This window comes from Spermophilus citellus, assembly GCF_964194105.1.
Source record: "Spermophilus citellus genome assembly, chromosome: 17".
Taxonomy (NCBI): Eukaryota; Metazoa; Chordata; class Mammalia; order Rodentia; family Sciuridae; genus Spermophilus; species Spermophilus citellus.
This window is the reverse complement of record NC_138199.1, coordinates 9884113-9910187: the sequence shown is the minus strand read 5'-3', so window position 1 is coordinate 9910187 and position 26075 is coordinate 9884113. Positions and strand designations below refer to the sequence as shown.

The window sequence follows — 26075 nt, the reverse complement described above, 5'->3', positions numbered from 1 at the left end:
TATTTTTTGTAGTACTGGAGATTGAACGAACCCAAGAGCACCCTAACTGAGCTATACCCTCAGCCCTTTTTATTTTATTTTAAGATAGTTTCTCATTAAGTTGCCCAGGCTTGCCTACAATCATATAGCTAGGATTACAGGTCTATTTTTTCCTTTTTTAAAAATAATCTTTTTTTGGTACTAATTTGCACATGATACATGCAGTTTATAATTATATATATGTGATCATTCTACATACTCTTTTTTAATGAAATATTTGGTTAAAAATCCTGTGTCACATCTAAAATGATTACCTATGGACCTTGCATCAGAGTTGGTTTCTTTTTAATTCCTAGATCTCTTTATTGGTTTTTTTTTTATGTATGTATAGTACATGCATTATATTTTTATTTCAGTTTCCTTCGGTGCAATAATGGTTGATAGTTACAGATAAAATCTTTCAGGTCTACAATTGAAGTATATTTATTTCTAGGCATGCTTATATTCACTTTCCACCTTTGTCTGTTCTTCCTGTCACATATCTTTATCTTGGATATTGTCTATCATCTCTAACCTGGATCATTCAGTTTTCTAATTATTTTCCTCATAATCCAGCAATACCATGTTCTTTTTATCAGTTCTGTTTTTTTATGATGCATATCTGAGCATGTTGCTTCTCTATGTAAAATTATATAGGCAAGCATTCTTAATGGAGTAATAGTGTCCTCAAGGAAGCTAAATTTGATTTTGGAGAGACAGAAAATCTTGAATTATACATTGGATTGTAGCCCTGCCTCCGTAGACCTATAGAAAATAAAAAGATTCACAGTACATCTGTGGATTTAAATTTCCTAGTAGGAAAGGGCAATAATGAAAAAAAGATTAAGAAACACTGTCTGGAGATTTTCAAATTCTTAGAATAGTCTAAGTTAACATTACTTTCAAAGCCCAATGAGTTGGATTTGGTTTATTGCTCTAGCCACATTTCTCACTCTTTGCACTTTTTTTCCTGCAAAACTGAATTTCTTCTGTTTTATAAATTAAAAGCACAAGGAGAATAATAGAATATTTTTATCACCCTGAAATAGATAAAAGATTTTCATAGAGATATTTGACTTGGGACAGACTATGTAAAGAGTACTTATAAATACAAAACCCTTTTAAATAGGAAAATGACAACCCAAAATGGCAAAATATTTTAAGGCACTTTGAAAGATGATATGTTTAAGAGATCAGAAAGTAGATTAAAGGGTGCTCACTCAGCATTATTGGTCACCAGGGGAAAGCAAATATAATTACAATGAGATAACCACTGCAATCACCAGAACACTACAATTTAAAAGACTGACAGTTCCAAGTGTTGGTGAGGATCTGAAACACCTGGAAGTTCCATACATACCTTGTAGGAGTGTCGACTAATGCAGTCCCTTGGAATACTGGCAGTATCAAACACAGCTGAAGTATATCTAGCAATTCAAGACCTAATTATATATCCAACAGAATTGTGTGGACTTCAATATACTAAAGGACACAAGAAGGTTCATAAAAGCACATTCATGATAATCTATGATTATAAAATATGTTAACAATAGAAGAGATTAAGTTTACATTATTTAGACCATAGTATATAACAAAGGGGAAGATCAAACTTTGCTTACACTCAACAGCATGAAAAAAAATCTCAATATGGTTCTCTTTGAAAGTTAAAAGCAGACAGAATTAATATAAGGTGATGGAAGAATATTGTTCCCTTTATTTTAGTTCTATGGTTAGGAATTGTGCCCTTCTCTGTATGTTTGCTTAAATTAAAAGTTTCCTTAAGGAAAAAATAAGGGTGAAGATATGGTTCAAATGAAGGACTCAGCTCACATTTTAAACTCTTTCCTATATTTAACTTTCTTTTAAAAATCACCCATGGACTGTTTTAAACAGGGGGGATGGGGGGCAGTATTTGTCCTGGAAAAGAACCAAAAGTTCTATCCTTGAGAAGTTTTTGTGAAACTGTGTAGATGAAATTGAATTCAGGGGTAGATTGACCATCTTGTGCAGAGAGGAAAAAAAGTTAAAAGGAATATGTAAAACCTGAACAACTCTCTAGCTGTGACAGCAAAACCTGGAAGAAAAGGCAGCTGTGGGACAGACAATTAGGAATGAAATCTCAGTCCTAAAAATGTCAATCTTAGAAATGTCTTTATTCTAGATCCCACATGCATCTGAAATTCTATGACAATAAAGGTTTGGTATCCTTTATCCAAAATGCTTGGGACCAGAAATGTTTCAGATTTCAGATTTTTTTTTTTTTTAGATTTTTGGAATATTTGCATATACACAATGAAACATCTTGGAAATGGGACTCAAGTCTGAACAAGAAATTTATTTGTGTTTCATACACACCTTGTACTATATTCACATTATGTATTTAATGGTTTGTGCATGAAACAGTTTCATGGTGAAATTTTTCACTTATGACATAACATCAGCACTAAAATATACCATATTTTGGAGGATTTTAGATTTTATGTTTTCAGATTAGTGATAGTCTGTGTTCACTACTGCCTTATGCCTTTTAGAAAGAACCTATAAAGAAATGCTCAGACTTTGCTAAAAGTAACTTCTAGTGAAGATGCTTTTTTGTATTCACTAGAAGGTAGGAATGTCATACAAAGCTCTTAAACTCAGAAAATAAGCTGCTTGGCAAGGTGATGATGAGAGTGATGGCTCTCCACCTGTTTCTCACAATTGTCTAGGTCTGTACTTGAGATCAACATGTGGAATTTGATAAACCCTTTGACCCTTTTAGGAATGAAGAAATAAAGAAAAGCAAATTCACTGACAAATGAAAACACCAAGTGGTTCAGAGAATTGTACCAGAATGGAAAATTTGAAAAAATATTTTCTTGGGAAATTGTCACTGAAAAAATTGGTGAAAATTTTGTGAGGACATAATACTTGGAACTCAGGAAATGTTGTCTTCATGTGGTAAACATGATTTCTGTTAAAAGGAAAGAATTAATGGTATGCAGCAAAATTGTATGTTGCAAATTAACCAAATCTTTCAGAAGAAAAGGAATAAAAAGGTGAACATGGTAAATAATGAGAGACATAGAAGAAAAATACAGTATATTCTATAGTAAGCAGAGAAGGGATTAAGATAAAGATGCCCTTTAGTTGAAGAAAAATGTGATTCCTTGAATTATCAGACCAAATTAACTAAAGGAGTCACATCTAGATTATGAGAAAAGATGAAGACTTAATAGGCTTTCAGTTAAAACACACAATCTCCCCTACCCCCTCATATACCAGTGTAGAAAAACACAAAGTCAAAGCAGTACCTAAAGAGTAGAGAAACTGCTCCAGAAGGATGTGTGTGGCCATTTCAGGATTCTTGGATACATTGGATATCTTGCACAATATTTTCAAAATACTGGATAAGCATTTTAAAGTGCACTTTAAAATGTATCAAGAGTTGATACAATTAAAGTGCATTTTAAAATGTATCAAGAGTTGATACAAGACTAATGAATCCATAGAACATACAAGACTAATGAATCCATAGAACTCTGAAACTAAGTGAAATCAGAAATTATGGGAGGCAAGAGAGTATCAAAACATTTAAAATTATAATAAAACCTTAATATGAGTTTGCTATTGAATTCCTGATTATAAATAAACTGTGCAATATACCTAAAGCAGATAATTTAATAATTTTGAAAACAGCAATTTTAAGCCCAGGGTAGGAAAGACACCCTCAGTCTCCCTCCAGTTAATGGACAGAAGAAGCAAAATCTCAAATTCAGGAATAAAGAACCCTTAAGCTGGGCATGATGACTCATGCCTGTAATCCCAGTGAATCAGGAGGTAGAGGCAGGAGGATCTCAAGTCTGAGGACAAACTCAGCAACTTAGGGAGGCCCTCAGGCATTTAGTAAGATCTTGTCTCAAAAATAAAAAGGGCTGGGGATATGGCTCAGTGGTAGAGCACCCCTGGGTTAAATCCCTGGCACAATAAATAAAATAAAAAATTCCCAAAGATAAAAGTTAAATGAATGTGAATATTCCACCAAAAAAATTGTCAACATTAAGGAATCAAAATTGATAGAAACAATTGATAGCAAGGATAGATTTGCAAAGACCACAAATTTTAGAATGATCAGAAACAGGAACAAAAAAATGTATCGCTTGTAATCCCAGCAGCTTGTGAGACTGAGGCAGGAGGATCTCAAGTTCAGAGCCAGATGCAGCAACTTATTGAGGCCCGCAGCAACTTATTGAGGCCCTAAGCAACTCACTGAGACCCTGTCTCTAATTAAAATATAAAAAAAGCACTGGGGATGTAGCTCAGTGGTTAAAATTCAATAACTGGTACCAAAAAAAAAAAAAAAAAAAAGAAAGAAAGAAAAAGCAACTAGTGAACAGATTTATAAAGAACCAAACAGAACTGCTAGAAATAAAAAGCATAAATAAAAAATTAAAAGCATTCAGTAGCTAACCTTTGAACACATTAGGTATAATTGAAGGGAAATTGATGGACTGAAGATAATGCTGAAGCCCTTCCAGTAGAATTCACTGAGAAGATGGAAATGTTCTGTAATCTGCTTTGTCCAATGCAGTACCTGTTTGCTACTTGAAATGTGGCTAGTGTGAGTAAGGAAGTAAATTTTATATTCAATTGGAATTAATTTGGCTAGTGGCTACCTTATCAGATAATCTAATTGGGGTTAATATGATTATCAAAACAGATTACTGATGTCAGCAGTAATCAGATACAGAAGACAATCAGTGTTAATGGGAATTTGGCTTAAGATTTCCACCTAAATACCATCATGTTTTTATATGTTGACAGTTTTCTGCCCTAGTAGACAAGGCAGAAAAACATAAAACCAAAAAGGCGTAGTAGTTTTACAAAGAAAGTAAATCTGGGAGAAAAATGTAATAGAAATACTTCTAAGATGCTGTGTAGGACTGAAGCCATGGGGTTGCTATTTTCCAGATCCAGAAGTAGGTAGTAGCAGCTAGGATTAGAGTTTTACAAATGCTCTTTTTGCACAGGGGACCAACAAGAATTAGTCATTCTTCAGAAGTCAGGGTCTGGATAAAAATATATTGATGTCAGTCACTGTCTGGATCATAGCTCTAAATAAGCAGCAGGACTGCAGAATGACAATACCATAGATAATGTTTTTGTAACCAGAGGGCTGAATCTGTCATGGTTCTAATTATCAACATAGGACTGGAATTTGAAAGGTACTTTAAAGGACCTTGTTATATTTATTGGTGCTGGAAACTGAACTATATGATTTATTACTAACTGCTGTTTCCGTTCAAGTACTTAGTAGCTATTCACGTATTTATACATATGTGTGGAAGATCAAACACATTCTTTTCAAAACGAATCTGCAAACTAAAACCTCCAAATACATGAAGTCTAATATTAACAAAAGTATCCAACAAAATAGAACATGAATTTCCTTTAAGTTGAGATGAACTTATAGAATGATCTGAAACACATTGTAAAATGTAATAAGCATATTTAGGATTCTTTATAAGTTAAAATAAACTTATGAAGATATAACTTCCAATAAAACTGAGGAAGAAATAAAATAGATATGGAACAGTTAGATATGAAACTAATTAAAAGTCTTAGGAATGAATAAAATAATAACTATTGATATAAAAGACAAAACAGACTTAAAATTCTCTGGACTATAAACAACTGAAGTCAGAGTTAGGGAAATGGAAATGGAGCTGAGGAATTTCCCCAGCATAGCAAAAATAAATCACATGAAAGGCAACTAAGAATCAAAGAGAACAGAATATAGAGTGAGAGGGTCTAAGATGTTTATAATGGAAATGCAGAAGACAGCTCCAGAGGTGAAGAAGCAATATTTAAGGAGTTTATGGGTGAATACATTTGAGAATTGATCTAGGGTAGCTTTGTAAATTGAAGGTAAAGTCTCTGTATCATGGAAGATAAAGGTAAACATACCCAAAATGCAGTGAAATAAAACTGTAGAACAATGACGAAGTAATAACAGGAAAAGAAAACAGATGGCCTTCAAAAGATTGGTAACTGGGCTGAGAGCAAACATGTTACCAACAATAATGATTGCTAGAACAAAAATGGAGTCTTGCTTTCAGAATATTTAGGGGAAAAATAATGGTCAGCCTAGTCCTAAATATTTATACTTAGGCACTTAAATATCATTCAGAATAAGCAAACTACAGACATTTTTGGGAATGGAGACACACAAGAATTTGGCATTTATAGAGTATTTTGAAAGGATATACTTGTCCTAGAAGAAAAGTTAACTAAAAGAAGAGTGTCATAGATTGGGGCCCTGAAAAGCAGAATTTTGAGACAAAGATGGGCAGTTAATCAGTGATCTTGGATCAAAATGTAGTGCAAGAAAAGAAGCAGGAATGGGCAGAAGGAGAAGTTGAGCTGCACTGCAGTCTCAATAACGACCTCAGTCTTCTTGGGAAGGTTTGAAGCCAGGATGATGCATTAAACTTGCCATGAGGATCCTAGATTTTTATACCCTTTTGTGGATCCATCATTGGATACAGGCTGTCTCAGGAAGGGAAGGTGGCTTTCCTCAGCTGAGGTAATCCTGAAGAGGCTAACATTATTAGATGGTTGTCTGCTGTAGCAATCTCCACCTTGGAACAGTAAGTCTTTTATTCTTAAAGAGGGTATGTATGTAGCTCCTTGCAGCATCTAGAACAAAAGATGGGGGATAGTAAATATAGCAATGAGTTTAGCATAGGTGAACTGTTTTGCCAATACTAATTAACTTTTGATAGGAAAAAATGAATTTGAGGTTGGAGTAATGATTAAGATAAGGGCCAACAAAGGTGAGGTAAGTAGAAACAAAATGAAAATACTTCTGGCAATATTAGATGGGATAGAATTCCAGGGAGAATACCCACGGGGCCAGGGTTCTTATATAATGACATTAGTTTTGGGTAAAGTTGTAGCATGTTATACTTTGGGACCAGAGAATGTAGCATTGAATTACAAAGTACAGGAGTTTAAAAAACCTTAATGGTAAATTGATGAAATTCATAATATAGTTTACTTCTCAGGATTACTAGATTGCCGATTTCTCTTGAATAATTTATTTTTTTTAAAGTATGTGCATTAAAAATACACATCCAATTTTATTTTTACATATACATTCATATATTTAGCTACACAGTAGTCTTACATGGAGCTATGCCATGATTTAGTCAACTTTCAACAATTAGTGTTGCTTTAATTTTTCTCCTAGTGATCCACCATACACTGAAATATCCTAAGGATAAATCCTGAAGTTATAGACTTTTTGAGTGTGCTTTTCTAAGTTTTGCAGGTTGTCTGCTTTCTTACTTTGTATTTGAAGGAAAAAGCAATTTGATTCTTTTTAAAATTTCATTTGTGAAAAAGAAAGACACTTGGGTAAATATGTCTTCATCTTAACACTGTTATTTTTATATTATCTTAGCCTTACAAAGGATGAATCCAAAAGGCCAAAGTATAAAGAACTTCTGGTGAGTATGGGATTTCGGGAAATTTTAGATAAATCCTCTCTCAGATTCTCTGAGCTTGCTGAGGTTCATTAAGCCAGCAATGGACCTGTCAAACAGCTTGATCTTATCAAGTTTAAAAAAAAAATGTTCTGCAGTGAAAATATTTGGAAAGAGAAAACTTGTCATTATAATTTTCCTCCATATTCACTAGCTACATTTTCATGGAAATTTTGGTCTTAATATGTTATAAATTTCATCAAAGAACTCTAACTTTTAATTTAAGAAGCCATTTTCCACTGCATAGTCTATGTATGCTGTAACTCATCCAAAAGAAAGAAAAAGTTAGTGAAAAGCTTATTTATTCTTATTTTGCCTCTAAAAATGCTTACATGCAGATTTACATCTTTATGACCTATTTACATTTCTTTGCAAGTTCTCTTCATCCCATGGAACTTGGATATTTTAAGCACTTTATTGGATGTGGTATTACTCCAGCATGTTGATTGATTGCTTGCTCCTGGGGATTGAGTCCACTTTGCCTTTGAGCTACATCTCTAGCCCTTTTTTATTTTTTGAGACAGATCTGACTAAGTTTCTTAGGGACTTGGTAAGTAGCTAAAGGTGGCCTCAAACTTGTAAACCTTCTGCCTCTTTCACTTGAGTCACTGGGATTACAGGTAGACACCACCAAGGGAGTCTTTTCTTTAAACTCTGGACAGGATTTTAAAGAAAAGATTCCCTTGGTTGTCACATTTATTTTCCAACTCTCCAAGGGTATTAAGTTCAATTTATGGTCAACCCAGCAACGATTATAAAGTTACTCAGATGATGTACTTAGAGAATCTGTAGAAAAAAATATTGATAGCAGTGGATTAATGAAGCAAGTATTGATTGGGCGTAGGCTCTGGAGGGCACCAGGCAGAAGCTCATATGGCAAGTTTCTATTGGGCCTTTTTTTGGAATGGGTGACAGAAATTACAACTAAACTCCTTTGTATAAGATCTTTCTGCTTAAATGGAGGATGTGATTCATTCCTATGTTCTAAGAGGACTGGGCCTAGTATTCATGTAGTTGTTATTGGCCTCAGATGGGTAGTAGAGGCTACTGCTTTGTTTTATGCTGAGGAGCAAGCAACTCCACTGTCTGCCTCAACAATACTCTCTAGTACATAGGTAAGTTCCCAGACCTCATTTCTAGAATGACATCTCCAAATCATAACACCATGTACCACATCTAGGCACATCCATACCCTCTAATGTAACTGTGCAAAATAAAGGCTAGCCTTGCCACACGTAGCCTGGAGCCTACAATTCTGTGCTATATAAAAGAGAAAAGTTCATTTTGGACTTTGTACAGACTTTTGATTTTTTTTCCTCCTAATTTTCTTACAGAAACATCCCTTTATTTTGATGTATGAAGAACGAACCGTTGAGGTCGCATGCTATGTTTGTAAAATCCTGGATCAAATGCCAGCTACTCCCAGCTCTCCCATGTATGTTGATTGATATCGCTGCTACATCAGACTATAGATAAAAGGGCTGAGAGGAAGCAAGACGTAAAGAGTTTCATCCCGTATCACAGTGTTTTTAATGCTCGCCCAGACACCATGTGCAATAAGATTGGTGTTCGTTTCCATCATGTCTGTATACTCCTGTCACCTAGAACATGCATCCCTGTAATACCTGATCGATCACACAGTGTTAGTGCTGGTCAGAGAGACCTCATCCTGCTCTTTCGTGGTGAACATATTCATGACATTTGGAAGTCAGTACGATCAAGTTGTTGACTGTGATTAGATCACTTCTTAAATTCATTTCTAGACTCAAAACCTGGAAACACAGCTACTGGAATGGTGTTTTGTCAGACTTCCAAATCCTGGAAGGATGCAGTGATGGATGTACTATGTCTGAACATAGAGACTCGGGCTTGAGTGAGAAGATCTTGCACAGCCAGTGAGACACATTGCCTTCTGGAGCTGGGAGACAAAGGAGGAATTTACTTTCTTCACCAAGTGCAATAGATTTACTGATTTGATATTCTGTTGCTTTACAGTCACAGTCGATGATTGGGAATCGATGTGCTCAGCCAAATTTCCTGTTTGAAATATCATGTTAAATTAGAATGAATTTATCTTTACCAAAAACCATGTTGCGTTTAAAGAGGTGAACATTAAAATATTGAGACAGGACAGAATGTGTTCTTTTCTCCTTTACCAGTCCTTCTGCTCTTCATTGGGAAGACTCAGGAGTCTGCCACTTGTCAAAGAAGGTGCTGATCCTAAGAATTTTTCATTCTCAGAATTCAGTGTGCTGCCAACTTGATGTTCCACCTGCCACAAACCACCAGGACTGAAAGAAGAAAAAAAAGTACAGAGGGCAAAGTTTACAGATGTTTTTAATTCTAGTATCTTATTTGGAACAACTTGTAGCAGGTCTATGTTTTCCCTTGGTTCCGAGCCTGATACTTTAGCCATCATAATTCATTAACAGGGAGAAGTAGCTAGTAGCAATGTGCCTTGATCGATTAGATAAACATTTCTTGTAGGCAGCAAAAGACCAAATCTCACTTGTTTGCTTCTTGCCACCACTGGTCCAGGTCTTTAGTTTCTGAACCTCTGTTTCCCTGTGGTCTATTACCACTGTGTAACTTTTGCTTAATCCAGTATTTCACTTTTTATTTTTAATAGTAAAACCTTTATAATTACCAGGGATGTTTCTTACCAAGAATTTTAGCCCCAAATCTCTCATATGCTGTAATGTTTAAAAGGCTGAGAAAAGCGGGGCCCAGCCAATGTGGTAGGTGATGAAGAGGCATCTTTTCTAGAGATACATTTGACCAGAGGAAGAATGGAAATGGAGTCACTTGTTGCCTGCTAGAGTAGCGGTTCACCATTCATTTCTTAGAATTAGAATTCTACCCAAAAAATAAAAACCCCAAAAGATGAAAAACCCAGAACAGTTGAACAGTTGTAAGAGGTCACTTAAATCTGCTATCTTTAGCTTTTTATCTTTACTTACCCATTAGCCACACTCTGGTTAGGTTTTGCTCCAGCCTCCCTGGCACTGAACATTAGGCTTTATATAGTAGTTAAGCAGCACTGTGAGTGGTCCAAGCACACTGGAATCTAAACAGCCATGGTCTGAGATGCAGGTGATGCCATTACAGAACCAAATTGTGGCAGGTTTTGCTGTGTCTCCTCCCAGAGTGACAGTCATAAATACAACAATAAAGGGAGAATGGTGCTGTTTAAAGTTATACTTCTGTAGATTGCAGACTTCAAACGTGATTTATCTTTTTAGTCCATTTGCCTAATTTCCCTATTTTCTCCCCCATGACATCCTAAACCTTAGACTTCCCAGTGTTCTGAAAGAAGGCATTGCTGTATGTCTTCCTTCAACCACACCAAGCCATCATCCTCCATTGCTCCCGGGGACTCAAGAGGAATTTGTTTCTCTGCTGTCATCTTCCGGTCTGGCTCAGCATAGGGTCACTTTGCCATTATGCAAATGGAGATAAAAGCAATTCTGACTGTCCAGGAGCTAATCTGACCGTTCTATTGTGTGGATGACCACATAAAAAGGCAATTTTAGTGTATTAATCATAGATTATTATAAACTATAAACTTAAGGGCAAGGAGTTTATTACAATGTATCTTTATTAAAACAAAAGGGTGTATAGTGTTCACAAACTGTGAAAATAGTGTAAGAACTGTACATTGTGAGCTCTGGTTATTTTTCTCTTGTACCATATAAAATGTATAAAAATTATCAAAAAGCTAATGTGCAGGGATATTGCCTTATTTGTCTGTAAAAATGGAGCTCAGTAACATAACTGCTTCTTGGAGCTTTGGAATATTTTATCCTGTATTCTTGTTTGAATTCCTCCTCTATTTAAGATATATACATGGAATCGAAGTGTTTATGTAATAGTTCTATCCTTTTGCCTGCAGGTCAGTTGTAATAAATCTAGGATGTGATGATGACTTTGTAATTTGATTTTCTGAAGTTTCACCTTGAGAGGGGAAGAATCAAGGAAATTGCCTTAAGTTTTCTGTACATTTCATGTTGGGAAAAATTATCTCCTTCCCAAAATGTTTATGGCTTCCTTTTCTTTTACCTTCTCCTTGTGCTCTCTTTGCCTATCCTTGAAATCACAGATGTATCCATGAAATACGGCTTTGCTTTCTGTTCGAGCAGTCTCTTCAATTTTCTTTCTTGGTTGCTGTGACCTGCACAGCTCTTCATGCTAAAGGAAGGGGTGCAGGGTATGGTTCAACATGTGTCGTGACACATAGGTGCAGCTTGGATAGGCTGGTTTGGCCCTGTGTTTGTGTTGTGAGTCATGCTGTCTGCTCTTTGTCCTGTGGCTTTCATGTGAGCACAGACAGCAGATGCCAGGTTGAGTGTTAGCTTGTAATTCCTCCCTGCTATCTGAAAGAGGAGTAGAGGGAGATTTGTGGGTAAAAGAATGAAGGGGTGTCAGAACCAGGAGTTCTATAGATGGGAGGACAATAGAGATCAACAGAAAGTGATGGGAGGGCTGGGGTTATGCTTAGTGGTAGAGTGTTTGCCTAGCATGTATGAGGCGCTGGGTTCGATTCTTAACACCACATAAAAATAAATAAATACGGGTATTGTGTCTATCTACAACTAAAAATAGATTTAGAAAAAAAAAGTGATGGGAGCCTGGAAATGATGGAGGAAGCACTTTGCGGCCCCATCTGTTATACTACCACAGGTCATTAATCGAATGCTGACTCACTTGTCTCATAATAGTATAATCCCTTCCCTTTGTTTATGCCTACTTCTAACTGGATCTGCGAATACCATCACAGAAGCAAATATGGTAAGTATCCAACATTCTCCTACAGTGCCCTAAACCTTAGACTTCTCCTTAGAAGGGTGTGTCTGAAGGGATCCTGGCCTCTCCAGCTAAGCCTCAGCTACTAAGGGAAAGGATACCTCAGGGAGTTGCCATATCCGAGCTGCACCTGAGTGTGTGCAATACACTGACATTGAAGATGGATTATGCACTCCATATTTTATAGGGCAGTACCTTGTAATTTTCCATTTCTGATCCTAAGAACAGGCTACCAAAATCAGGTGGTAAACCAAAACAAGATATAAAGAAGTAAAGTTCCAGTAGGGAACAGGACAGACTCAAATCTGAGACTAACACATGCCATAAAAAATTTTATTAATGTAAAAGCACTACCATTAAAGAAATGTTGGGATGTTGAGAAGTACGAGAGTGAACTATATAGTTGAGGGATACTGTGTTTCCAAATCTTACTAGGGCCTGCTTTGTTGTCCTGGAAATGGGTTGAAGGCAGAGGTTCTGTGGGTCATAGTGCGCTTAGTATTCATATAAAGGCAGCTGTGTAGTTACCTGAGAACTAACCAGAGAAATGCTAGGTGCTAGTTCCTAATTGTCAAGTACGGTGCCTGAAAACTCGGCATAGCATGTTGTCTATGTTGAGTGGTAATGATATGTGGCAATCTCAGAAAAGGAACTTAAGGTTCTTTTCCTTAGTATTAAATGCCCTTTCATTCATTGGTACTGTCCATCTGTCTTAGCTGCAGAATAAAGAAAGGAGACACATGTCTTGAAAGTATTTTTGGGACGCTGGCTAACTATTCAGTTGTGAAGGCCCGGCAGTTGTTTTGTGTCTCCAGCTCTTGGCCAGGCTGTGTGTTCCATTCACACCCATCTTCTCTGTGAATATTGCTTGGGATGTGAAGAACAATCTAAAACTTTGGCCTTCAACTTGCTGAAGACAAGTTACCTTGCTAAATGGTGGAAGGAAATGTAAGCAGCAATAATAACTCTTTGGTTCCTCTGTAAGAAACACGTTGACATTAGCCTGTCATGTAGGGAAGACCTTTGGTATGTGAAACACTCAGCTTGCCCGTCTTCTGGAAATTTATTACAGATTGAAGTGATATTTTTCTTAGTCCTGCTCGTCTTTTGCATAAATGAATATCCAGAAATTCTCATCTTAAATCTGGAAATCACAAGGATCAGTGGTGTAGTAACTATTTATAATAACATTTTAGATGATATACCCAAATATATTTGAATATAAAATGTGGTCCCGCTGTTTAAAATTGTCAATCTAGCATACAGGGACAGTTGTGTAGTTGTAATGCAGGATAAATCAAATTCTTATCTGCATTTAAAATTTTCTGTAAATGCATTTTGCTGAAGAATTGTGTAGTAAGATTTTTAGTTTTTCATGGTACTCATACATAAATTTAATGTGTACACAACTCTTTGATGTAGATAGAAAAGAAAGGTATTGTTACCTGAGTCCTACATACATGTAACAGTACTAATTAGATAACTTACATATGGCAGCATCAATAGGGTGTATAGAGTCCAGGGCTCCTGATGGTTTGTTAGGTTTTTCCCATAAAATTTGTCCTATGTGAAAATGTGATGAATTACAATTTTTGATTATAAAATGGTTAGATTTTTTTTTTCCCCTGAAAGCAAAAGTTCATTAGTACACATGATTCTTGCCTGCTTATTCCAGTCTGTGGAACCATTGGTCAGAAGTATTTTTTTTTTAATTCCTTTGGAATAATGCCTCTAGTACAATAGAAGCAATTGTACATAATTATCTCTAGACACTTTTGATCCTGAATGTTATTTTACAACTTAATTTCTTTGTTCATAAGACTTGATCTCACTTCAACTTTTGTCCATTTCTAGACAGGAACTCTATTTTCAAAGCATACAAAAAGGCTTTGTTAAAAAAATAAAAAAGTATTAGACTTTGTCAGAATCGATGTTTGTTCCCTAAGAGGTCTAGACCTTTAAAAGTATAACTTCTGATAAGTTCTTTCTCTTTCACCATCCACCTCCAATTAGGAACCAAGTTCTTTTGATTATTTTCTTAAATTTTCTCTAGTTCCTTTTGTTCTTCTACTTTCATTCCACTCATTTTTCACCTAATATTTCTTCCTGATTGCTGGTCGTCTTTGCTTCTACTTTTGTTCCCCTTCAATATATCCCCACTACTGATCTTAGTATTTGTAAAGTGCTAATCATGGCCACCTTTTGCTTACAATTCTCTAATGAGTCCCTGACATATGCAAAAAGAAGCCAAACATCTACATTTCAGATGTTTAATATTATTTAATCCTCAACACATGGATAGTAACTATTATCTCCATTTTAATGAGGAAATGGGGTCACTGAGTTTACATGCCCTCTATTACACAGACGATAAAGAATCTAGAAGGGTCGTGAATGTGACCTGAGTCTGAAAATGTAGATTAAGGAATCATGCCAGGGATGTTCCATGCTGTCTCAAGTGCTGGAGAACCATATGGGATTTTAAGCAAGGGAGAGATAAAGTAGTAGAATTGCAAGTGGAGAAGAGAGACTTTCAGAGCCACTAAGGGATGAAATTAATTAAGTATGTTCTTGATCAAGTGTATGGGATGGGAGCCTGGAATGGTTTCTGGCTTGAGTGACGTGGGTTGTTTTATACCATTTGCCCATTCACAGCCTTTCATGGTTTATCAAACCTGTTATGCTGTTGAAATTATTTTTGCTTATTTTTGAAAGCACCTATTGATCCCTTAAGACTTGGTTTAAATATCAGACTCACTGAAAAGGCTTTGCCCTGTTCTGTTGTCTGAGCTCAACTCAAGTTTTCTTATTGCATCTCCATGTGACACATTGAATCATGTTGAGTTACAGTGATTTGTCTTTTTTCCTTACCTAGCCATGAATTAATTTTAAGTCAGTCATAGATAACTTCAAGGGGTAGGGATCCGGTCATACGAGTCTGCCAAGTCAGGATAGTGCTTTCCTGTTAAAAAGTACACACCTGATGCTATCACATTTACTGAAGACACTTTGTTCATGGGGGTGAGATGAATTTTTTCTAGAAGAATGCAAAATCAGTTAGATTTATATGCCCATGGCATATTTCTGGTAGAAGAAAAGTGAATGTGACTTGTAGTTGGGGCTGTTCTACTATATAGTCTCAGATACTGTAAACAAAAGTAGCCAACTCAGTTGCAGCCTTTAAGAGAGTCCTACTGACTTCTATGTCTGACAGGATGCTGGATGAGGTAGCATCATTTTACACATGGTCCCTGACTTGAAAGGTTCACCTCAGAGATTTTTCAACTTTACAGTTCTGTGAAAGTATACATATTCAGTAGAAACCTTTCTTTGAATTTTGACTTTTTATCTTTTCCCAGGCTAGCAATGGATCTTCCACTGATAAGATTTGCTCTTCTTTTGTTAAATTTATTCCTAAGTATTTCATTTTATTTTTTAATGCTAATATGAACAGAATTGTTTTCCCAGTTTTAATTTTAGATGTTCATTATGGTACATAGAAGTACAATTGTTTTCTTCCCTTAGATCTTGGATCCTGCAGCCCTGCCGAATTCAGTTATTCTAATAGTTTTAAAACTAGATTATTTCATGTTTTCTTTGTATAAGATCATTTTATCTGCACATAGAAATAGTTTTTCTTCCATTTTAGTCTCTCTTACTGCTTTCTTTTGCATTATGCAAATATTTTTAATATAGCATTTAAATTTCTTTAATGATTTTTTCAACATATCCTTTAGATTTTTGTGTGGTTCTGGGGTTTACCATATACTTAACTTACCTAATGCAACTCAGGTTTATGCTAACTTAACTTCAGTGATACACAGATGTGTTACTTTGATATAACTGTTGCCCTTTCTCTGTTTTGTGGTTTTGATACAACTCCTCCCCCAGACAGAGTCGTGCAGTGCTTAAAGTCAGGGATATATTCTGAGAAATGCACCATTAGCCAATTTTTGGCTATACTTTTATACAGTTGGCAGTGCAGTAGTTGGTAACTTTGTAACTAGTCCTTCTTCCCCAACCCCCTTCCCAAAAGTTTATTACTGTTATTTGCCTGTTTGATTTTCAGTGGTTCGCTAGATTATTTTAGGGACTCCTACTCTCTTCTTCTCATCCCCTCTCCCCATGGTTAAGCCTCTGATGTTGCTCCTCAGAGGTAGAACTTTTGAGCAAACCCACATTTAACTTGGGGGCACAGTGCAATTGGTAGGGCTATTATTAGGGCTATTATTCTTTCTTTCTTTGACCACTTCCTACTGTCAAACTCTGCTGCCATCTGATGGCTTTATTGTTTCCAACAGTGCCCTGGGGTCATAAATTGTTCTAAAACTATTCCATCAAATTGTGCGTCCTTTGTAGGGATCCTGTGTAAAGGCCATATTTGGTATTCTGATTCTAGGAAGGGTCCTTCCAGCTGGCTTTTTTCCTAGTTTGCTCCTGCAACTTCCTAGCCTAGAGTTATGAATTTACCTCATTTGCCTTTCATGCAACCTCCACTATTCTTAGGAGTGCCCTTAACCTTGAGCTTTTCTGTTCTGTGTTATAAATTAGGTCACCTTCTTGGTGGTGGTGGTGGGGAGAACTATTTATTTTACACTCATCTTTTCCTCCCAGGTAAAATCTCAAGAGCCAAGGGTTCTGGAGCTGAGGCTGAATAAAATGACAAACTTCTCTTTGAGAATGCCCTCCTCTTGGGAGTTAGACATTAAGTGGAGGTGGAAGCAGCAGTAGGAGTGCCACTTGTTGTAACTCAACATGATTCAATGTGTCACACGGAAACACAATAAGAAAATGTGAGTTGAGCTCAGAGGACAGAACAGGCACAGGCTTTTCAGTGGGCAATTGTACTACACCTTCCCTGACTGATGAGTTGGGGAAGAGTCATCTTACCCAATGGGATCACTGTCTGATGAGTTGGGGAAGAGTCATCTTACCCAATGGGATCACTGTCTGATGAGTTGGGGAAGAGTCATCAGGGTTCTGATGTTTTCAGGCACTGTGCCCAAGGCCATGTATCCATTCAGTTAGCACAAAAGGACAGAGCCGGATACAAATTTCAGGAACAAGGTGATGCCTCTGTGGACCCACTTTCCTAGTGGAAAATAAACCACTGATCAAAGGGGGAGTCTATACTTATATAGGTTCCACTGATTGGTGACTTAATGAGCATGTCAGTTTGGGCACTCTGGAATTTGGGATCTGTTTTACTGGGTGAGATTGGGGGAGTTTGGGGCCAGATGGGGGTCTGGGGAAGGATTTGTTTTTGGAAGGATCAATGCTTCAGCCTCTTCGCAGGGACTGTCCTTCTAGACCTGATGGCTGTCTCCACCTTGGGGCCTGTCTTAACAGTGGGAAAGAATGTATTGGGAAAGGATCAATGTATTGCCTTCTCCCTCATCTCTTCTCCCCAGGCCACACTATTTTGGGGTTTGTTGTTTTCTATATCCAATACATTGCATGAGTGAGTGATGGTTGGAAGAAGGGAGCCCCCATCTCTTCATCACACTCAGCTGGGCCTGGGCCTCAGCAGCAGGTATCTCTTCCTGGGAAGAAAGCCTCCAAGTGGGAGCTGTGGGAGAGATGGAGCCCTAACTTCTGGGCTGTGACCGAGAGCCAGGGAGTCTCTGCCTCCCTGAATGGAGTGGAGGTGGGGAGGGATTCTGGTTCAAACACCACAAACTCTCACCTTTCTACCATTTTGTAACTTCCATCAAGTAGATCTTTCTTCATAGGTCTTTGCTGTCAGGACCATTTCCAGAGGCTCCTTTTTAAAAAAATGACCGAGACCACCGGAGTTGTACTTCCTCAAGTTTGAATGTTAGAGAAGCACGCCAAAGCATAGAAGGCAGGTTTTATTTAAAAAGTAGTAACACAGGGGCTGGGATGTGGCTCAAGCGGTAGCGCGCTTGCCTGGCATGCATGCGGCCCGGGTTCGATCCTCAGCACCACATACAAAGATGTTGTGTCCGCCGAAAACTAAAAAATAAGTATTAAAAAAAATTTAAAAAAAAAAGTAGTAACACAGACTTCTCCTGGGAGGGAGAAGGGGGCATAGCTGGGTGGTATCCCAAGAAATGAGAGCATCCTGCCCCTTTTAAGCATTGTAGACCTTCTTTGTTCTCCTGTCCTTCTTCCCCCTTATCTCACTCCTTCACTCTTATGTGACTAGGCCCTGGGATGGCCCAAAGGTGAGAAGCAGATGGGCAGGGGTAAGGGCCAGATGGGATGATCCAGGCAGGTAGCAGCCCAGGGGGCATTAATTAGCAGCTACCTGTCTGCTCTGGGGTTGCTTCCTTAACAACCTCCTCCTTACAGTATAGGCCTGTAATCTCTGGAGACATTAACATTCCAATCTTCCAGGCGCAGTCTCCAACTTCCCGGACCCAAACCGGCCTCCATCTTCTGGCCTCCATCTTCATGACCCAGTTACCTATCTACACTAATTGCCTGTCTTTAATTCTTGCCTAACCCAATTACCTATCTACACTAACTGCCTGTCTTTAATTCTTGCCTAAGTACTTTTCATCAGTTTGACTAGAAAGTGGGTCAGTGGATCGCCTCACAATGCCACGAGATGTTGATCTTATCATTTAAATTTTAGAGCAATCATATTGAGTTCTGTGAAGACTCTTAATTTTCATTGGCATTGTATTGGGTTTAATGATCAGTAATTCTCAAACTTTAGCATCCATCAGAATTACCTAGAGTAGAGGGATCTTTAAATTATGAATCGCTGGCCTTATCCTTAGAGTTTCTGATTTGGCAGGTCTGGATGGGGCCCAAGAATTCACATTTTTAACAAGTTTCCAGATGATACTGATAATGCGAGAATGAACCACTTTGTGAATCACAAGGAGAGCTCAGTTTGGGAGGAATTCATCTCTTTACAGTACTGTGTTCTATCCAGGGGCAGAGTCTGTCTTTCCATTCACTTAAGTCTTTTTTAATATCTCAAAATTTTATAATTTTTTTCCATAGAGGTCTATCACATTTTTGTTGTAAGATTATTATGAGGTACTTGATATTATCTGATATTATTATGAACATGATCTCTATATTTTTTACTTATGTATAGAAATCAATATATTGATTATATTTTTTATTATATAATAATATATTGATATATTAATCTTAAAACTTAATACTTCCTAAACTCTCTTTGTTCCCTCTAATAACTAGCCTATAGTTTGTTTTCAGTTTTCTACATAAGCGGTCATTCTATTTTGCAAATATTTTTTTCCCTTCAGCCTCAATTTAATTTTTATTTTCTTATTAGTCTGGCTATTGTCTTCAGTATCACAGTAAATGAAAGGTGATGACTGAAGCCTGGTGATCAAAGGACCCTAGTCTCCAAATATTCAGGATCTGTGCTCTGATTGCTTCTTACTACAGAGTTGCAAAGGCCAGGAGCTACTGTGCTTCTCCACTGTTGCAGCCCCTTCCCTCCACTGAAGTGACTTCCAGGCAATGAAAGGGCCAATGGCCCCATCCTTTGTAGAATAAAATTAACTCAATATAGGAAAATCCATATATAAAAATATCTACAGTGAACATCAAACTCAATGGCAAGAGATTGCAAGCTTTCCCTTTAGAATCAGAAACAAGGCAAGGTTGCTCACTTTCCCTACTCCTGTTATGGTGCTGATAGTTAGAGCCAGAGTAACCAGGCAGGGGGAAAAAAGGCATTCAAACCAGAAAGGGAGAAGTGAAGTAAAATTATCTGTTTGCAAATGATACATTCTTATATGTACATAGAAAAATGTAAAGAGTTCACATAAAAGTTATTAAAACTAATAAATTGATTTATCAGAGTAGCAAAAAACAAAAATCAGATGCATTTCTGTGCACCTACAATGAAAATGTTTTTTAAAAAATTGGTTTAATATAGCATCGAAAAGAAGAAAATACCTAAGGATTAACTAAGCCAAGGAGATGAGAGACTTGTATAATGAAAACTACAAATAATTGCTGAGAGAAAATAAACAATACATAACAACTGAAGCACATCTCATGATCATGTATCAGAACTCTTAATATTACTAAAATATCAATAGTATCCCCAAACAATCTATAGATTCAGTGCTATCCCTATCAAAATCCCAAAGGCAATTTTTTTTTTTTTAAGGAAATAGAAAAACCCATCTTTAGACTCACGGACTCTCAAAAGACTCTGAATAACCGAAACAATCTGCTATAAAAGCCACCAAAACAGTGTCATACATACAGTCATAAAAATGGACATGTAGACTAATAGAATAGAATGGCTTGGATATAAACCACTGCATATACAGTCAAACGAGTTTTCATAAGATTGAAGAATATCTAGAATGAAAGGCAATTGGTGTAGAAGAGTCATTTACAGTCCTGCATCCTGGAGGGTTGACATGGAATTCCTTTATCCCCTTGCTGAATGCTCTGAAACTGCCTTGGATCCCAAGGAACCCTAATGTTTCTATCTCTGAGCCCCAGTGCCACCTGGCTCCCACTGCTCTCCCCCACCCTGCCCCCAGAACCCCTCATGGATCAGCACATGACCGGGTCCCCAGCCAGGGTGGTGAGTTCTCTTTTCCTTACACACTAAGGTCAACTAACAGACAAAGCAATCGTTCTTTTCAAAATACCAAAACTACTTGTAGGGCTTCTGAGATGGCCAAGATGCAGGAAGCCCATGGCAGCCTGTCTCCTCCACAAACAACAACTAAACAATCCAGAAGAATGCAAGAAGCAAGTCCCCGAGGATGCTGGGAAGTGAGCAACAGCAGGTGGATGGGGAAGGAAGTCAACATGTGGAGACGTGACTACACTTTGTCAAATCTCACAAAAAGGGACTTTCATTAAAAATGAAAATTAAAAAATAAAGCAAGAAGTTGAACAGAATTGAAGTTCAAAAGATGTGGATTCCACTGGTCTTAGCTACTTATTAATTGCTTGCTCTTGGTCACTTAACTGAACTTCAAGAACAAAAATACTCCCCAGACTACCTGGAGATAAACAAATAAAGCAAGCCAATGGCTGTGCACCAACTGCACTATTAAACATGCTGACCTGAAATGTAGGCTCTCGCTTCATCTCATTGATTGTTTCTTACACTGAGAAGAAGCTTTTTAGTTTGAGTCCATCCCATTTATTAAGTCTGGATTTTATGTCTTGTGCTTTAGGAGTCTTGTTAAGGAAGTTGGGGCCTAATCCAAATGATGGAGATTTGGGCCTATTTTTTCTTCCATTAGGTACAAAATCTCTGGTTTAATTCCTAGGTCCTTGATCCACTTTGAGTTTTGTGCAGGGTGAGAGATAGGGGTTTAGTTTCATTTTGCTGCATACCAATTTCCTGTTCTCCCAGCCTCATTTGTTGAAGAGGCTATCTTTTCTCCAATGTATATTTTTGGTGCCTTTGTCTAGTATGAGATAACTGTATTTATGTGAGTTTGCTCTGTCTTCTATTCTGTACCATTGGTTTACATGACTATTTGGGTGTCAATACCATGCTGTTTTTGTTACTATAGCTTTGTAGTATAGTATAAGGTCTAATATTGTGATGTCTCTTGCTTCACTCTTCTTGCTAAGGATTGCTTTGGCTATTCTGGATCTCTTATTTTTCCAAATGAATTTCATAATTGATTTTTCTAGTGCTAAGGAATGATGTTTGGGATTTTAATTGGAATTGTATTGAATCTGTATAGCATTTTGGGTAGTATGGCCATTTTGACAATGTTAATTTTTCCTATCCAAGAGCATAGCATGCTCTTGGAGATCTTTCCATCTTCTAAGGTCTTCTTCAATTTCTTTCTTTAGTGTTCTGTAGTTTTCATTGTAGAGGTTTTTCACTTCTTTCACTAAGTTGATTCTCAAGTATTTCATTTATTTTGAGGCTATTATGAATGGGGTAGTTTTCCTAGTTTCTCTTTCAGAGGATTCATCACTGATATAAAGAAATGCATTTGATTTATGGGTATTGATTTTTATATCCTGCTACTTTGCTGAATTCATTAATTAATTCCAGAAGTTTTCTGTTGGAGTTTTTTTGGATCTTCTAAGTATAGAGTCATGTCGTCAACAAATAATGATAGTTTGAGTTCTTCTTTTCCTATTTGTATCCCTTTAATATCTTTCATATGTCTAATTGCTCTGGCTAGAGTTTCAAGGACTACGTTGAATAGAAGTGGTGAAAGAGGGCATCCCTGTTTTGTTCCAGTTTTTAGAGAAAATGCTTCCAATTTTTCTCCATTTAGAATGATGTTGGCCTTGAGTTTAGCATAGATAGCTTTTATAATTGTGAAGTATTTGGGAGCAAATTTTTGCCACATTCATGTCAGATAGAGCACTAATCTCCAGGATATATAAAGGATCCATAACACCAAAACAACAAACAATCCAATCAATAAACGGGCTAAGGAGCTGAACAGACACTTATCAGAAGATGATATACATTCGATCAATAAATATATGAAAAAATGTTCAACATCTCTAGTAATTAGAGAAATGCAAATCAAAACTACTCTTAAGATTTGATCTCATGCCAGTCAGAATGGCAGTTATCAGGAATACAGACAACAATAAGCGTTGGAGAGGATGTGGGGGAAAAGGCACACTCATACATTGCTGGTGGGACTGCAAATGGTGCAGCCATTATGGAAAGCAGAATGGAGATTCCTTAGAAAACTTGGAATGGAACCACCATTTGACCCAGCTATCCCACTCCTTGGTCTATTCTCTATACAAAGGACTTTAAATCAGCATACTACAGGGACACAGTCACATCAATGTTTATAGCAGCTCAATTCACAATAGCTAAACTGTGGAAGCAACCTAGATGTGGTGAAGGCGTTCCTGCACCCGCTGTCTGACAGGGTCCCAGTGTTGGGGATGCTGTGGCAAGGCTGGAAACTGGAACCATGGGGAATGTTAAGTGTTTTGTTTATGATACTCATGGTATGGATAACAGGGCACATGACAATCAATAATAAAAGTACGTATTGCCTGAGATTGCAGGAAAATTCCCAGAATGAGACTAAGGATATAATTAAGAGATGTCCCCTGGGTGTGTTTCAATATCTCTCAGGAAACAAACAATAGTGTTATTTCTCAAGCCTAAGCAACAAGAAATGTTTATTCCATGGCTAACAGTTTACACTAAGCCTCCCTGTTCTAAAGCCACAACTTGTGCAACATACATTCCCCCTATCAACAGATCCTCCTTTGCCTTACACAGGAATTCATGATGAGAATGGCAAACACATAGTTCGTATTAATGGCAAATGGGTTGAGGTGCAGAGCCTGCCCTTTAGTTAATGAATACAAAGACGTAAGACTTGGTGTGCTTTGACCAAGGATCAAAGAAACTCTTTAAGATAGCGGTTAAATAGGTCATATGCAAAAAGGAAATTACCTTGGAGATTAAAAATAAAATAATGTGAAATTAACATAGATATATTTTAGAGGCACTTCAGAGTAGTAGGCTTTTAAGTAATAGGCTTTCACTATTTTAAGTGTGTTTTACTGGAATTTTAGATTAGAAGTAAGAAAGCTTACCAATAATCATAGGTTTTAACTTTAAAAGTTAAAGGTTAATGAAATAATTATAAGTATGCTTAAAAGTTAATAATAGGTCAGGAGACATGTAGTCTAGGTGTGTAGTTCAGCACCTAGTGATTGAGGTGAAAATGTAAAAGATTAATCATGATTGGCAAAGGAAATATTTTAAAAATGTATTCAATATCTTATGTAATCAGTATATGACACAAAAAGATTGTAGGTCTTAAGAAGTTTCAGGGCTTGGGGTTTTCCATTAACTATCTCAAAAAAACACCTGCAAAAAAGGTATAAAAATAAAGGCCCCTCTAGGGGCAGCAGATTCTTCTTAAGGCTGCTCGTAACTTGTAACCTGTGTCTCCTCTTCTTCCACCAACGCTGCTCATCCTTCAGGACCCCTGGATCCCTGCTGGGGCTGGACCCTGGCATAGATGCCCTTCAATAGATGAATGGATAAAGAAACTGTGGTATATATTCACAATGGAATGTTACTCAGCATTAAAAGAAAATAAATTATGGCATTTGCAGGTAAATGGATGGAGTTGGAGAATATCATGCTAAGTGAAGTAAGCCAACCCTCCAAACCAAAGGATAAATGTTCTTTCTGATACATGGATGCTGATCCATAATGGGGGGAAGAGGAGGATGGAAAAAGGTAGAAATTTTGGACAAAGGGGAGGGAGATATGGGGAGGGGGCATGGGGGCAGGAAAGATGGTGGAATGAGATGGACATCATTGTGTACAACCAGAGAAATGAAAAGTTGTGCTGCAACTGTGCACAATGAATCAAAATGCATTTATCCAGGCTTACCCCTCTACAGAGACCTGACACAGAAGGGCTTCCTTGTGAAGGGCTCAGACTCTGGACAGACTGCCTGGGTTTGAATCCAGGATAAACACTTCCCCTGTCACCTTGAATCCTGTTTCCTCGCCTATAATAGGCAGATAAAAAATACCTTATAGTGTTTGGGTTATGATTTACTGGCAAACAGCTTACCTCAGTGCCTGACACATGTTGAATGATTAGTAAACTCAATTCTTAATAACCACTACATGAAAACTCAAGGTGTACATTCCAGTGATATTCATCCAATTGGCCACTTGGGGGAGCCATATAGCTATAAAACAAACACCTTCCAGGAAAGGGAGGTAGAGATTTTAATAGCTCCTTGTTAAGATGGAAAGTTAGGAGTCAACTAATTCTAGTGCTCGATTTCGCATATGAGGAAATAGAGGTTCGGAAAGGAGAAATGATTTGTTCACAGTCATACAAATAAATAGTAGTGAAATAAGAGCCTTTATTTCCCAATTTATAATCAAATGGCATAAGAATCAATATAGTTGCATTAGGTTCCAAACATGCTGTGTATCTCTTTACAGTTTTAAATAATCCTTCCTACTCTTCTCAACTCCTCTGTTCATGTATTTGGGTAGTACTGTGTTTTATTTTTTGTTTTTGGTTATCAGAGATTGAACTCAGGGACACTCAACCACTGAGCCACATCCCCAGCCCTATTTTGTATTTTAGTTAGAGACAGGGTCTCACTGAGTTGCTTAGCACCTTGCTTTTGCTGACACTAGCTTTGAACTCATGATCCTCCTGCCTCAGCCACCCAAGCCACTGGGATTACAGGTGTACGCCACCGTGCCCAGCTTGGGTTGTACTTTTTATTTTGTTGAGTACTATGCTTAACAAATATTAGCTTCAAAGATATTGCTCATGAAATTCATTGCATTGATGTATATCCAGGCTTTATAAAACACAAGCTAACAAGCATTGCTTTCAAGAAATTTACAGGAATAAAGTTACCACACACACACACTTCGTTGGTGATCACATTCAGTTTCAAAGTTTGAAATGTCACTTATTAGTAGATAATTCTCCAATTTCTATTTCTAGCTCAGTGTATCCCCAGTGCCCATAAGGAAACCTAACAAATTGTAAGAATGAAACAATCTGCACTTCAAATGCTGATTGAGGTGGAAAGGGGTTGTTAGAAAAGGAGTCTAATGATTTTGGGCTAATTCTCCCTGTTTGATTTTGGGCAAGTTACTGCATCCCTCTTGGTGTAGATGAGAGCCTAGTCCATCTCCTGGTTTTATACATAAGGAGATCAGGGTCTCTGTTTTGCTTCAAAATGTTGATGCAATGAGCTAAGACCCTCTGGACATTGGATGTACAGCACTGAGGTTCTGAG

At 37.3% G+C, this 26075-nt stretch overlaps 1 protein-coding gene across 3 annotated transcripts in view; it reads left to right on the top strand.

The window, feature by feature from the left end:
* MAP2K4 (mitogen-activated protein kinase kinase 4) overlaps positions 1-11466 on the top strand; it is a 132520-nt gene extending 121054 nt beyond the window's left edge. For all 3 annotated transcript variants that reach the window (XM_081270168.1, XM_081270166.1, XM_081270167.1), the window contains 2 exons: positions 7463-7508; positions 8879-11466. In XM_081270168.1, coding sequence (XP_081126294.1) covers positions 7463-7508; positions 8879-8992 — 160 coding nt within the window. In that variant the 3' untranslated portion in view covers positions 8993-11466. The remainder of the gene's footprint in view (positions 1-7462; positions 7509-8878) is intronic.
* Positions 11467-26075: the final 14609 nt, after the last annotated feature.